The following is a 15,280-nucleotide window of genomic DNA, read 5'->3' on the forward strand; positions in this document are numbered from 1 at the left end:
GTAATTAAAAAGGGCTAATATCAATCCAGTGCCCCTGGACCTGAGAATTCCTAATAAAATTACAAATTAAGATTTAATCCAGAATTTGTGTGTGTTGTGTGTATGTGGCTGTGTGCCCACCTGTCCAGGTAATCTTTGAAAGGTCATCCATGTTTGGAAGGGAAGTTGAATGGATTTGCATATGGGAGGCAGGAGTGCAGATCAAGCTTAGAGTGGACAGATACATGACAATAACCAGCAATGAAACGAAGAAAGAACAAAGCAGAAATGTTAAAGTGGATTAAAAATCTAGAGGTAAACACTGAAGTTTTGATTTATTTATTTTTATGTTTTTTATTATTATCTGTTTTTAGTGCATAATTATTATCCTTATTTTGGGGAGTCTGTATGTGTACATATTTTAATTTGCTTTCTCTTCTTTCCCTGTAACAAACTTCTGCCCTTCCTATCTGCCCTATTAACATTTTTTCTTGTTATTTTTTCTTTCCTTTCTTCCTTACTCCCTGAAACTCTCGTTCATCTTTCAATTAGAAAACGTTCTCCATATTTCCTATCACCTACCTGTTTTTCTTTTCACGATGCAGATCTTGGATTTATCAAATCTCCTCCTCCCTGCAATGTAGTGTGGAACTGAACTGTGGTTGAACACTGAACTCCACGGCAACCTCAACGCCAGCAGCACCCTGTCCTCCACATTCTATCTCACAGGTGTCCCTGGCTATGAAGAATTTCACCACTGGATTTCCATCCCCTTCTGTCTCCTCTACCTTGTTGGAGTAATGGGCAATTGCACCATCCTGCATGTCATCCGGACAGATCTCAGGCTGCATGAGCCCATGTACTACTTTCTGGCAATGCTTTCTCTCACTGACTTGGGTATGTCCCTGTCCCCGATGATAACACTTTTCAGGGTGCTGTGGTCCATTTCTAGGGAGATTCAGTTCAATATCTGTGTGGTCCAAATGTTTTTGATTCATACTTTCTCCCTCACTGAATCATCTGTGCTCTTGGCCATGGCCCTGGACCGATATGTAGCTATCTGCCATCCACTGCGATATGCTACCATTCTCACCCCAAAGCTGATCATCAAGATTGGGACTGCAGCCCTGCTCAGGAGTGCTATTCTAATGATTCCACCTCTTGCTCGTCTGGCATTCCTTCCCTTCTGCCATTCTCATGTTCTTTCTCATTCTTATTGTCTTCACTAGGACATGATTTGCCTTGCCTGTGCTGACACACAATTTAATGTTTTATATGGTTTGGTTTTGACTGTTATGCTATGGGGCCTGGACGCTCTGGGAATTTTAGTATCTTACTGCTTCATCCTTCATTCTGTGTTAAGAATTTCATCCCGTGAGGGGAGACTGAAGGCACTCAACACATGTACCTCTCACATCTGTGCTGTGCTCATTCTGTATGTGCCTATGATAGGGTTATCTACTGTCCATCGTTTTGCCAAACATTCCTCTCTCCTTGTCTACATTTTAATGGCTCATATCTACTTAATGATTCCACCAGTGCTCAATCCAATCATCTATAGTGTGAAAACTAAGCAAATTCGCCAAGGTGTCCTCCACTTATTTCTTTGCCCCAAAGTTGGTTCTGTGGTGAGATAGCCAGTTTTTTAAGAAAGTAGCCATTTTTTCTCTACAACTGATGTTAAACTACAATTAAATATTTGTACTAGGCATGTTGCAACAAGAGTAGTAAGAAAAGCTTCTTCAAGAGAATGAAATAGATTCAGTTTAACATGCAAGTTTGTATCCAGTAGAGCAGTACAGCCTGACTTTGCAAATGCCTTATAATCTTTGTATATGCATGAGCAAAATGCTCAGGTTTGTGTTGCAAATAGTTTCTATTTATTTTCTCCTTCTTCTCTATCAAGCTGTAGTCAGTATTACTTATCTGTGAAGTTTTATATGAATATCCAAACCTACGTTTGCTATGTTTTTATTTTTATTTATTTCCTGACATTCCATAACATTTAACATGGAATCTTATGCTTTTTGTTGGTTAATTGTGATTGTTTTAAATAGATTAAATTTAGCTTTCTTGAGGATGGTAACATTCTATTTTGATATAAAAATATATTTTGACTAGAAACAGATGTGATGTACCTTGATGCTACATCAGAATCACCTTCTAAATGTTTATATCTAGCATCTTCTCTACCTGAAGAAACATAATTGCTTTTGGGATTCTAGGAGTGTCTTCTTTTTTGACAAGGTATGTTTTGTTTAAGTAATTATTTTGGGAAATAATTCAGACCATCTAGAAAACTGAAACTTATTTTGTTTTAACTGCAGATATTATATTATAAACATAGTTGTGAACTTTGTCTTAAATATGTCTTCTTTGGTATTATTTAGCTCACTGCAGTTGATATATAAACCAAAGTTCACTGAGTCATATTGTATAAGAGCAGGAAAAAAATAACATAACTTTTAATATTAATGTAAATTTTTAAAGAACAAAACTCTCTTATATTTTTTCAGTTGTTAATTTTTATCAGTACACATTGATCCCGTACAATGATAGCATGCCTCATGAGGACTCAATACACGTACATGGCACTTCTTAATTATTTTTACCTTTGCTTCTCCTCCCCGCAATCCTCCCTCATTATCATTTAGTGTCCCTTGCTTCACAAAATCTCTGAATCCTTATTTGACCTATCTTTATAGTATCTGTGAAATTATGTTGCATATAGTCATACATATCTTGTATTATAATCTTTGCAAAGAAAATAGAAAAGTTAATTCATTTGTTTTCCCTGTTTCAATGAAAGAAACAGAATGAACAAAAAATGTAAGAATACTTTATATTTCCCTATATTTGCAGAGATCTTAATAACAGTGAGTTTTTATACTAAATTTTATAATAATTAGGCAACAATTGTAAGGATTACCACTTTTCTTTTTTTATAAAAGTTGTCACTTTACACTGAATGTATAAATGATCGTGAAATAAATCAGTCATTGAATAAATGAAGATTAGTTTGGATATACTTTTCAAATCCATGGGCCAAAGAGAATCCTTCAATATCTGACCCAAGAACATTAACTTTGAACAAGGTATCTGGGGCTACTCTGTACACAGAAGAAGCTGGTGAGAATGAACTACTCTCTCCAAGTTCATTCTTCATTCATTTGTGCAATATAACAACACTGTAGCTTTGTAAATCTGGATTTGCTTTTTCTCTACCATGAAGAGTGATAACACAGAAGACTACCAGCAAAATTTAACATGGCAACTACTCAGCATTAAATAGTCAAAATGTTGCCAGGGTGCAGAAAGAATGTGTAGCCTGGTTAGAGCTTCTAACCTTAACCATAACCTTAACATTTAGAATCCAAGACTAGCAAAAATTGAGATAATCCATTTCATCCAGACATATATTACAGAAATACTGAAGGAGATTTTCAAGCTAAAAGAAGAGTCAGAAGAAAGCATGAGAGAGTAAAAAAAAAAAATACTAATCAATAAGAACTGTACAGAGAATTTAGAGTGCTCTAAAACTAGAAGCATGGCAGATGAAACTAAAAATAAACCAATTACAATAGTTAATGTCGTTAATATAATAAGAGAGGCAATATGCAAGTTTTAAAATGAGATACTAACACTTAAATTGTTAGCTTATAGAGTTTTCAGATTAGTGTGTACTTTCTAATTTTTTGTCATATATATATATATATATATATATATATATATATATAATGTTGGTAAATAAGCTATTTTGAAATGATAGTGACATAATTTTATATTTTTATTATATATACTTATGTGTATGTGTGTGTGTGTGTGTGTGTGTGTGTGTGGTACTGAGGATCGAATTCACAGCCTCACACTTGCCAGACAAACACTACCCAGGATATATTTTTGTAAACTTATTTAGAACCACAGATGAGACCCATAATACATACATCAAAAATAATGAACAGAGAGTCAAAATCTGCTAAAGAAAAAGAAAGACTGTAAGAGGTTTAGAAAAAAGCAGCAACAGTAAAGGTAGAAAGAATGTATGAAAATGTAAACAGTAAGATTTGACATCTCAGGAGTTATTGAAATGTAAACAACAAATTTCCTACTTATAAGGCTGAGGATAACTGAATGGATGGAAGGAGATCTAATTATATATTGTTTACAAAAGGTTCACTTGGCATCTTTCTTTTCTTTTTCTTCCTTTCTTTCTGTTTCTTTTCTTTTCTTTTCTTTTCTTTCTATTTTTTGAGATAGTGTATGCCGATGTATTTGGGATTATCCTTGAATTAGCTGTGTAGCTCAGGCTGCCCTCAAACTCATGGTGATCCTCTCAACTGTTGTGGTTATAAATGTACACTATTATCCTGGGCTCACTTCATATTTAAGAAGACGTACAGACTAGAAATGAGTGAATGGAAAGAAGATGTTCCATGTAAAAGGAATCCAGACTGAAAAAAAAAAAAAAAAAAAGAAAGAAAGAAAGAAACTGAGTTAGAACACAATAGGAAAGAACAAATGTAGTCACAGATTTATCAGGCATAATAGACTTTAAATCAAAAGCTATAGAAAGAGGGAAATAATGACAAAGTAGCTCTTTAAACAAGAAGTGTTAAAAATTTGAAATATACATCAAGCCAATATTGGAACAGCCAGATATTTAAAGTATATATTATGAGACTTTCAGGGAGAAATAGACTTCCAAACAATAATAAATGTACAATTTAACCAACCATTTTCAGCAATGGATAGCTCATACACACAGAAATTCAAGAAAGTAAAAACAGAGTTAAATTTTGTCCTAGACCCACGGACCTAATATATTGACCAAGCACTCTATCCAAAACTTGCTGAATAAAGGTTTTTCTCCTAAGCAGAAAATAAGTAAAATTGTTGAATATAGGAACTTAATAAAGAGTTAGCGAGTACTTCATTCATCTACAACATAATATAAACTCGATTTAGTAGCACCGGCTATTTTCTCCAAAATAGATTATATTTACTAAGCACTCCATCAAAAAATTGCTGAAGAAAGCTTTTTCTCAAAGAAGCCATCCCCTTCCTGTGAGCCACTGCCAGTCACGGTTCCCAAGGAGGAAAACAAAAAGCCAGTTAAGAAAGAAATCTAGAGCTTATTTCCTTCATGAACATACACAAGAAAATACGAAAGGGAAATCTACTAGGCATGCTTCTTGTGGCATAATTTACACAAGAAGCTCTGTAAGCAAAGAAGGAGAAATCATTTGTGGAAAATTTTTTAAATACCCTTTATATGTTCACAGTGGAGTAGTGTTCAGCCAAGAAGGGTCGAACCAGGTCATCTTCAGTTAGATAGACCAACTCCAAAGACAAATAGCACATATTCTTTTTCACATAGACAACAGTGGTAAAAATGACACATCACGTGAAAGTAAAAAGAGAGAATACAACGAGAGTGAAAGAAAGGAAGGGAAAGAAGGGATGGAGGGAGAGCAAATGGTCAGAATAGAATAAATGTATCTATGAGAACATCAAAGTATTACTTGGTATTCTGTGTAATTAATATGAAAAAAGAGAATAATACTTAAGATCATAAAATAACTGTATCAAAGGAAGTAAACATTTCTTTATATATATAGTTATAAATTACCAGTTATCAGAAGTTACTTAATATATGTGTTATGTCACAGCAAAACTAATGGTTGGAGCAAATTCATTGTAATGCAATTTTAATCTGTCAAGTATCTGAGAATGGGACACTAAATCACACTATTGTGTGTTCACAGAGCATTTTGATACAGAGGATGACTGTCAAGATGCTACAGCTGAATACAAAGATGTCACGGACACTCAACTTATTCATCTTCTATACATTTTCAGATAAAATTTTCTCTTTTTAAAAGTAAGAGATAATTTAAACATGGTGGCCCGTTCTGTAAGAGGCTGAGGTAGGATCAAATTGAGCCCAACCTTTGCAACTCAGCAAGTCAGAGAGAACTTTCTTCAAAAGAATAGTTTTTAAAAAGTTAGGAACAGTTGGGTGTGTATCAAAATGTGAAGGCCCTGGGTTCAATTCCCAGGAGATCAAAAATCAAACTGACAAACAAACAAACAAACAAACATCAATGAGAAATTAACACAGGTCTAACAGATTTATCCAGATGAAGGCCTCGTATGCCAGGTTGATGACTATTTCAAAATGTAACCATGTCTATGTATGTGGGGCATACCAATTACAGTGATGAGTCTTTCAAAAATAAGTACTTGACTAACAAAAAAGTCGAGATGGATGGACTGTGATCCATGTTTAAAGGTACTCTGTAACTTTACAAACATGAAGGTTATATTTTACCCCTTCTAATGTTAAATAAAGCCTCGTTGACCATTTTATAAAGAATATGAAACGTGAATTGAAATTTGAGTGAGATGTGTTCGCTCTTTGTGCTTGAAATCAAGTCATCAGTCTAGAAATACTGTTACAAGAGTTGGCATGACGGAAGTGGCAGCTACATTGTTCTAAGTGAAAGGAATTAGAAGAAAATGTTCACAGTGGAAGAATGGAAAGGACTTATGATAGAATGGTAGGGAGTTGACACACTTAATAAAGTTCAACAAAGAAGAAGAAAAGAACCACCCTCGTTGAAATTACTTGTTTTTGACTCAAGATTAGGTTGAAGATTATCTTAGCTGCCGATATGCTCTTTGAGTCAAGTCCACTCAGCATTAGTTCATATTTCCTTCACTTTCTTTCACAGGGGAAATTCAGAGGAGCATATCAGATATCTTTCATGTTCATCTTTTCCTTGTATTTTCCCTGCAATCCATTATGGGTGCTCTCTACCATTGCTGGTCTTCCTGAGGCAGTGCTTTAATGTTTTATCAAGTACTTCTCAGACATTTTCATACAGCACAATCTAGAAAACTGGAGCATAAGTGAAGTATACAGATGTGTGCTCACTAATGTCCAGTTCCTGATGCTTTCATGGTAAATGAAATCCTGACTCCTAGAGAGTGAGTGGAATACTGTGACATTTGAATGTTTGTGTTGTGATCCAAACTATGTGATAAGATTCTTTCACACCTAAGCAACATATCACAATTGACATTTGAAAGAAGGAAAAAAAGTAGCAAGTGTAAAAAAAATTAAGTCTTTTTTGAATTGTGCCATACCTGGGTTAGACTTCTACAGGATAGGCCTTGGGAATGTCTATTGTGATGGGTCTTATTGGGGATATTACAGAATTTGCAAAAAAGGCATGAGCAAAATGAAACTGGAAAGAAGGAGACTGCAAAAGATGAAAGGTAAGTATGGGAGAAAACAGTAATTATGAATATTGATTTTTTTTTACTTATAGAAATAAAACAATAAACTTGTCTCCTTGAAAGTATCACATGGATTTTTTTTAGAGTGAAACTGCTATACAAACATGTCAGTATTTAAGACTGCTTTACACACAGGAATGGGTATGATCCCTGTATGGGGAGGATGAGACAGAAAGACTGCAGATTTGAAAATCATTTGAGGAAGTTTAATTTCATAGGAAATTCTTGTCTCAATAAACAAACAAACAAAAATATCAAATAAGTAAGTACCAGTGATGCACTCAATGCAAAGGCCCTTGGTTCAGTCATAGTGCAACAATTTTTCTTAAAACATGCAAAAGTATAAAATTTAAATTTTGGGGTCAGAACAGCAGAAAAAGAATTGATCTTATAAAAACAAAACGTACATCACAATCCCTCTGCACTGAACTATTGGGAAAGAAAAACAGACTTTTGAAAATGTCACAAATTAGAGACATATTAGTTCTTAATGAATCCAAAAGGCATGGCAATGCTTAATTAAGTCCCTTGAGGTTTTGGCTGGGACAAGAGATCTCTTATTCCAGGTTCATAGCTCCTCCTTCTCCAGACTTTTGTCAGGGAATATCAGAATTGGCATCTGGCAGTTTCTTATCGAGCTGGAGCTGAAGGGATTCACAGTGTGTTCTACAATGCTGCAGACTTTGTATGAATTTGTTGGAAGGTAAACATGAACTCAGACTTACAGAGGAAAAGAGTATGTGTATTGCAAAGACAAGAAAGGAGTGAAAAGCTGTTCCAGAAATGTTCACACTATTTGACTGACACCACCCAGGTGACATTATAGAGAACACTCAGCATGAAGAGTAAAGAAATAGACTGAAATCTCTGGAAAAGCATCAGTGAGAAATGAGTAGAAGTGACAAAAAAAACTGACAGTACTTTTCAGACACCAAGTAAAAACACTACCTCACAAACAGCATCTCTAGAAAAAACGTAAATGTTCTGAAAATTACTCGCTGTAATTTGTCTTTACCAGGTTTTGCAGTAACACCCACACAGTTTAGGTAAGTAGATATTTACATGCTCCCACCAAATACTACCTTTGTTTGTGAGTATGTGTACTCACAACTTAGCTGCTTATTCTGAAATTAGTCAGGAGATGATTGCTAAAGAATTGATCTTCTAACTCTGATTATGTTTGGATGCTATAGAAATTTCCCCCTATTAGAAAGAGTCAGTGATTCATGGATCCTAATGCCATAAAACTAAGCATTTGAAAGAAAACCTGTGCAAACCATAGTACTTAGTTAACTAAACAGTTTGTTCTAAACACATGTCAAATAATAAAGCCTTTCGAACATAAAATGCCTTCTGGTGATTCTCATCCTTCACTGAAGGTTTAGGGTCATTAAGCCTAGCTGCTGATGGAACTGCTGGTGTTATTTTGATATGACATACAAATTTAGCTGATTACCTGAGCCTGCTAAAATACAGAAAAGTCATTAGAAAGTCTAAGAATGAAAAATAATACATTTTTACTTTTTACAAAATCACTGATAATTCTCTAGTATACAGTGTAAAATGTATCAGTTTAAAATCTGCAGTTTGTAACTAGTGAAAATTTCAGTTAAAAAATTTCAGATTGGGCAACAGAAAAAAAAGTGTAGAGAAAATTCAGTCATCAGAGAAATTAAGAAGTGATTAAACCTCTAAGTTATTCTGAAGTCCTCATCTGAAAAATTTCTGATATCCCAAAATTTGTTACCTATTTTACTTAACTAACAATATATTCGGCTCTTTAACTAAATCTCTTCACCCCCTTAGTTTTCATTAATTCCTTACAGATAAGTTCATGAAATGATATTTCATTACAAAGTAACGAATCTATATGGGTCATGTCTCATGCAATTAATAGTTGCAGGAATTTTAAAAGCAAGATATTGGCTTTTATTCTGAATAAATTATACAACTGCTCTTTTTCTATGTTTGGATTTCATTAAGAACATTTTCTTTAATCAAGTGCATTAGTGTTGTCAATTATTTTGTTTCTTAGGGGTTTCTCCTATGATTCTCTAGCATTTTACAGGATTTTTGCCATTTTAAACTAATTGTAAGCATGTAAGATGCAGGAAATATAATCAAAGCAAAGTAGAAATTCAAAGTGGGAAAGAAGAGTGACTCGGACACATCAAAAGTTCTTTCACATTACTTGTGTGAATTAATTAACCACAGTAGATGTAATTATTGTGTACTGTAAATATGACCAAGAAACAAAAGAAGAAAATGGAAATTTGAAAAAATATTTTAATTTTGATTTTTATATAATTTTTTTCAGAATATGTTGAGAAAATATGCTCAAATGTGCTGTGCCGTGTTTCTTACTGCCATGATTTAAAAATTCTATACAGATACAAATGATACAGACATTTATTTATTTATGATATTAATATTGATCTCAGAGCCTTCATACTTATCTATAGCTCTACACTTCCCTAATTTTTAAAATTTCAGATGAGGTCTGGAGAGCCTCCTCATTTTACAAGAGTTCTAAAACTACAAGTGAGCACCAAGACACCTGGTCTATATTATTCTATTGAGCTACAACTATTTCTGAGGCTACTTCCTTATCATGCATGGAGCCCACTTTACATTAACAAGTGAATCATACTTAAAATTTGCTAATTGAAACAGACTGATCTTCACTAAAAGATGATTTGAATAAGAATACTATTAGAAGAACAGACAAACTTCAGATACGGAGAAACATAGCAGGACTTTAAGACACTTTGAATTTCCAATAAAAACAAGTCTAATTTTTTCACCCACAGGTTTCAACATAAATTATCAAAAGATCAACAAGCTGGTCTTGACTCAGCCAATTTTGCTGAATTGAACACAGCCATTGTTTTACATGGAGAGCACCTCACTGTGTTAGACTACACATGCATTTCTCTCTGAAAGCAATAATGTGTCCCTGTGGAGCTTTCTTTCTCCTTTGATAGTATGAAGGAGTTCCCTGAGACTATCTTAGAGTTCAGCCAATATCAAAGAGACACAGTATGGTGGTTTTGGATAAAAACACAAAGTAGATCTACAGTAGCTGTGGATCTTCTGTTGACATCAGGGGGACCAAGAACACCATGTCACTCTCCAACATCACAGTCTTCATGCCTTCTGTCTTGATGCTAATTGGGATCCCAGGCCTAGAGTCTGTGCAGTGCTGGATCGGAATCCCTTTCTGTGCCATGTATCTTATGACTATGATTGGAAATGCTTTGCTTGTGGTTGCCATCAGGTCAGAGTGCAGTCTCCATAAGCCCATCTACATTTTTGTAGCCATGCTAGGCGCTACAGACATTGTGCTTGCTACCAGCATTATGCCCAAGATGCTTGGAGTCTTCTGGTTTCATTTGCCAGACATCAATTTTGATTGCTGCCTGTTTCAAATGTGGCTCATCCACACCTTTCATAGAGGCTGGCATTCTGCTCTCCATGGCCCTTGATCGTTATGTGGTAATCTGCTATCTGCTGAGACATGCCACCATTTTCAACAGCTGGTCACCCAAATATGAGCTATGGTATGGCTGAGGGCTGCCATCCTTGTGGCCCCATGTATAGTGCTGATAAAGTGTCAGTTCCAATTTTATCACACAAAAGTCATCTCCCACTCCTGCTGCAAGAATATGGCTATTGTGGAACTAGCTGAAGGAAATGTCAGGTCAACAAAATGTATCGTTTGTTTGTTGCCTTAACTGTTGCAGGATTTGACCTCACATTCATCACACTGTCCAACATCCAGATATTTATCACAGTTTTTAATTTGCCCCAGAAGGAGGCTAGGTTGAAGGCTTTCCACACCTGCATTGCTCACATCTGTGTCTTCCTCCAGTTCTACCTCCTGGCCTTATTCACCTCTTTTACTCACAGGTTTGGCTCTCACATCCCCTCATGGATCCATATCCTCTTTTCTAGCTTTTGCTTGCTGATTCCTCCATTCCTCAACCCACCTGTCTATGGTATAAAGACAAAGCAGATTTGCATTAATGTGGTAAAAATGTGCTGTGTGTTATACACTGTCCTTGGTAGATTGAAATCTGATGGTCAACATAGACACCAGCTGAACTGCATCTGCATAGTGCTGTGTGTAGATGGCTCACTTCCAGATGGTTCCCAACTTACAAAGGAGAACTGAAGAGGCAAGAGTTGTTTGGTGCTCTTGGTTCTCCCATTACTGCTAGTCCTCCTGGAGGAGTGTGTCAAGCTTCTTTTGTGATATGAACTTGGCTGTTCCCATTATCAAAGGATCCCAGGACCTTGTTGTTGCTGAGCATAGTTGCAGTTCACTTTGGTGGAGCCATGGTTCTTATGTTGGAAGAAGCATCACTTCTTGACTTCAGAGGGGAAGTTGGTGTGCTGCTCAGTCTCCAAAAGAAAATTTCACCCTGGCTTCCCGATATGACATTGGTTGTTCTCATCATCAGAGTAGCTCAAGACCTCATAGTTGCTGAGGATGACCATTGTACTTTTCAGGGGAGCTCTGATTCTTACTTTAAGCATTACTTTCTAACTCCAATGCAGAACCCTCACCTTGCTGGCACAGATTCTTCATCCTGCTGGCCCAGACTTTTATCTTCACCACTGACCTTCGGGCCTTCCTACTGCAGATCCATGAAAAAGATTAGAATGAGACATTTTTGTGAGCTCTTGGTATCTGGTTGGACTTGTTGGAGTCGTTAGCATGGGCTCCAGGTCTTCATCTAGACTTATGCAGTACATTGCTTCGGATCCAGATCCTCTGCTGGTTTCTCTAGATCTTTAGTTTATGGACAAATTTACTGCAATTTCTTTGTATTTGACTCCTTGGGTGACCATTATAAATAACATCATAATTTATGTGTCCTGTATTATTGTGTTCTCCATGCTACCCCTGACTATAACATTGCCCTTTCTTCATTGTGCAATATAACCATCTCTCATATAAAGCAACAAGGACCACATTATTTGAGATCTCAAAGTTTTCCTTTTACAGAAATTGGCATGAGAAATTTTCTAGAACAAAGGCAATATTCAGTTGCAGCTGTCAGTCAAAGGCCTTATGCATCCTCCCTAAGGAACAAGTAAGAAATAGAAACAGAACAAAATAATGAACATTTTTTACTCCTTTTCCCTTTACTTTTAAATTCCTGCTTCAGTTCACATTGAAGAATCATGTCTAGGAAGATTCATGAAGTACACATCTGTCACTGAATTGAAATCACTCCAGGCTCATTATTTTGTAGTGTCCAGGCACTATTCATTCTATTAATTTTGACAATCTCACCAATTTAAAGAACCAAAGGAAGAAGTTCATAAGTATGGTTTTATGTAGAAATATTTGTATAGTGTCTTTTAGAATAAATTTAAAACTTTAATCATTCCAAAGGTCATTCAGAAGTCATAGTCCCATAGACTATGAAAGCTACGTATTGAATTTTAGGCATCAGTAATTTTTCCACTACCTCCCACATTTGCTTCTTAAATGCACAAGTGCTAAAAATCACAATGTTTCAAATCTTATGTAAGAGAATAATGATATATTACTATATGAAATGTCATGCATGTCTTATATTTTATGAATTTACAGCTGCGCGTTTTTCTTGAATGAAATCTGAAAAGTAGAGAAATGAGGGCATGAATAAAGAGGGCAGGGAAAGAGGAATAAAAATGTGAGAATTTTAAGTTTCAGTTAGGTAATCTAACTCCTAAAGCATAATGAATGCCCAAGAAAGTGAAGACACAGGAAATCAGGTCTATGATGGGACATTTCAACCAGAGAGTGTGGCTCTACATAACACAGTCTATTTTTTAATATGTTTTGGTTACAAAGTACAATGCAGTAAAGAGTGAAAATAGGAATAGGAAATATGGTCATTAATGCTGTGCAAAACTGTCAGTCTATCTTTGGATAGAGTATTTCAGTGGAGGGTTTATCTCTACAAGGAAATCATTCACATGTGTGAGCAGAATACTCTCTCAGCAGGAGTAAAAAGACAGACTATTAAATGAGTCAGACTCTTTCTCTAACAAAGATATTAAGTGTTTGGGTAAGACTGATGACATGAGAAATTAGAGCTATGTGATTGTTCCTAAAAATCTAAGAGCATACATCATTTTAAAGGTTATAAAAACATTCCCATTGGGGGCAGAGCAAAGATGGTGGATAGATAACAGCTGGCTTCAGAGGCTCCCTCAGATAGTCTATTTAGAATTCAACATAATACAGCATTGGAAGCCCTGAACAGAGGGAGATGAATTCTCTCATCCCAAGAAGAAACTAAGGTGAGAAGAACCAATCAAACATGCAGTTCCAGTGCTATTAGTGGAACAGCTAAAGATTCAGTGCTCTTGTCACACATAGCAGGTGACTTGCCCAGCCCTCCGAGGTTCTGCCGCTTGGAATCACTGGAGGTGCAGTCACATTGAGGTGGGGGTTGGCCAGCCGAATGGAGAGCTGGCAAGGAGCCTGAATTGACCTATGGTGAGTGATGGAAGTGGAGCCATTCCACAGAAGGGGGGCTCCAGCAGATGACAGTCTGGAACTGGGCAGGACCGGCAAGTACAAGAGGCAGCAGTGACTTTAGTCAGTTGATCCCTTCCCAAACAGGATTGGTGGAGTGAGTTAGGCCTGGGTCATGTGACCTGGCTTAGACCCAATAGGTTATTCGAAATCAATTGCCTACAGAGGTGGTACACACTAATGCAGTGAAGACCTCAGCAGGTTGACTGACCTGGAGGGGAGGCCACACACACTAATACAGTGAAGGACTTAGAAAACAGAAATCAGAAAAACATAGGTACCTGCAAAGGAAATCAAGGTAACCTGGGGTGTGTACCATCTCACAAACTTGCAACAAGAAAACTGCAGAATTAAGTATCCAACATAAAATTCTTTGAAAGAGAAAACAATTTATGAATAAATTTCAAGATTTCAAGAAACTTCAAAATTAAATACCAAAAATATTGCAACAGTGTCCACAATGACTAAAATAACGTGCTTGATTTCCTAATAATCATTGTAACTACCAAAATTTATAGACTTTGATCATCTAATAGATGACACATGATTCTCCTTATAGCTAGTATTTAACAAAAGAGAATTTTGTTTTACTATTCTTTCACTTGTATTCCATTTATATGAATTATTACATTATTTTCTTTGTACATTTAATAAAATTCTTATGCAGTTTAAAATCAGATAGGTTAATATTTATTTAGTTTAGGAAAATCAATTTTGTCTTAAGTATGCTCAGAAATTTTTACCAAGACTTTTTGACAGGTGTTTCAGTTTATCTCCCAGAAGATATGCTGATATGGAAGTGTCACCCTTTTATTTGCTTGAGTGTTTATTTTGACTTCGTTTTTGACAGCTATGTTGCTTAGATATGAAATTCCAACTTACACATTTCCATTTACTCAGCAGTGCTTTAAGGATGGCACCCTTTGGGTTTTTGACATGCATTGTTATTTGTTCCTACATTTTTACTAGTGCATATTGCTTATTCAGATGAGTGGGGTGGACTTGTACATGCACATAACATACTTTAATCATTCTCCCTTCATAATCTCCCTCAAATCACTCATGGTTACACTTCTGTTTTAAAGGGCTGGGTCAATTTATAAAACATTATTTCACAGTATTCATGTTTGCAAGGGCATTATTTCTCAAAATTTTGTAAGAGGGCTTTTGATAGGCCATTGTAAATTTTTTTTTATTTAGAGAAAAAAGCAAAACAGGAGGATCCTAAAATGGCGGCTTGCTAGGGGATCAGGTGGAGAGTCTCTCTGGAGGAATCATATTAGATGCTAGAATATGACAACATGGGGAGAGCCAGAGGAATGGATAACAATTCTTATTAACCAAGACAGCGCGGCTGGAGGATTTAATGTGCTGAGACTGCAAAGGCTGATAATGGGAGGCTGCAAATCCCGTGCCTTTAATGCAGCAAACTGACCTGTGGACCCAACAGGAAAAGCTGTG

The 15,280-nt window shown here is 36.0% G+C and overlaps 1 protein-coding gene and 1 pseudogene across 1 annotated transcript; both read left to right on the plus strand.

Moving 5' to 3' along the window:
* The first annotated feature begins 240 nt into the window (after positions 1 to 240).
* Positions 241 to 10,221, plus strand: LOC100733389 (olfactory receptor 51L1-like). The gene is given in 5 exon segments (XM_023563113.1): positions 241 to 294; positions 624 to 1,607; positions 7,199 to 7,260; positions 7,871 to 7,984; positions 10,092 to 10,221. Coding segments are annotated over 5 exon segments (1,344 nt in total).
* A 182-nt stretch (positions 10,222 to 10,403) lies between these two features.
* On the plus strand, positions 10,404 to 11,455 carry LOC100733101 (olfactory receptor 52A1-like; annotated as a pseudogene).
* Positions 11,456 to 15,280: the final 3,825 nt, after the last annotated feature.

Source organism: Cavia porcellus, unplaced genomic scaffold (genome assembly GCF_034190915.1).
Source record: "Cavia porcellus strain 051 isolate PalLab524CR breed Dunkin Hartley unplaced genomic scaffold, mCavPor4.1 scaffold_9, whole genome shotgun sequence".
Lineage (NCBI taxonomy): Eukaryota > Metazoa > Chordata > Mammalia > Rodentia > Caviidae > Cavia > Cavia porcellus.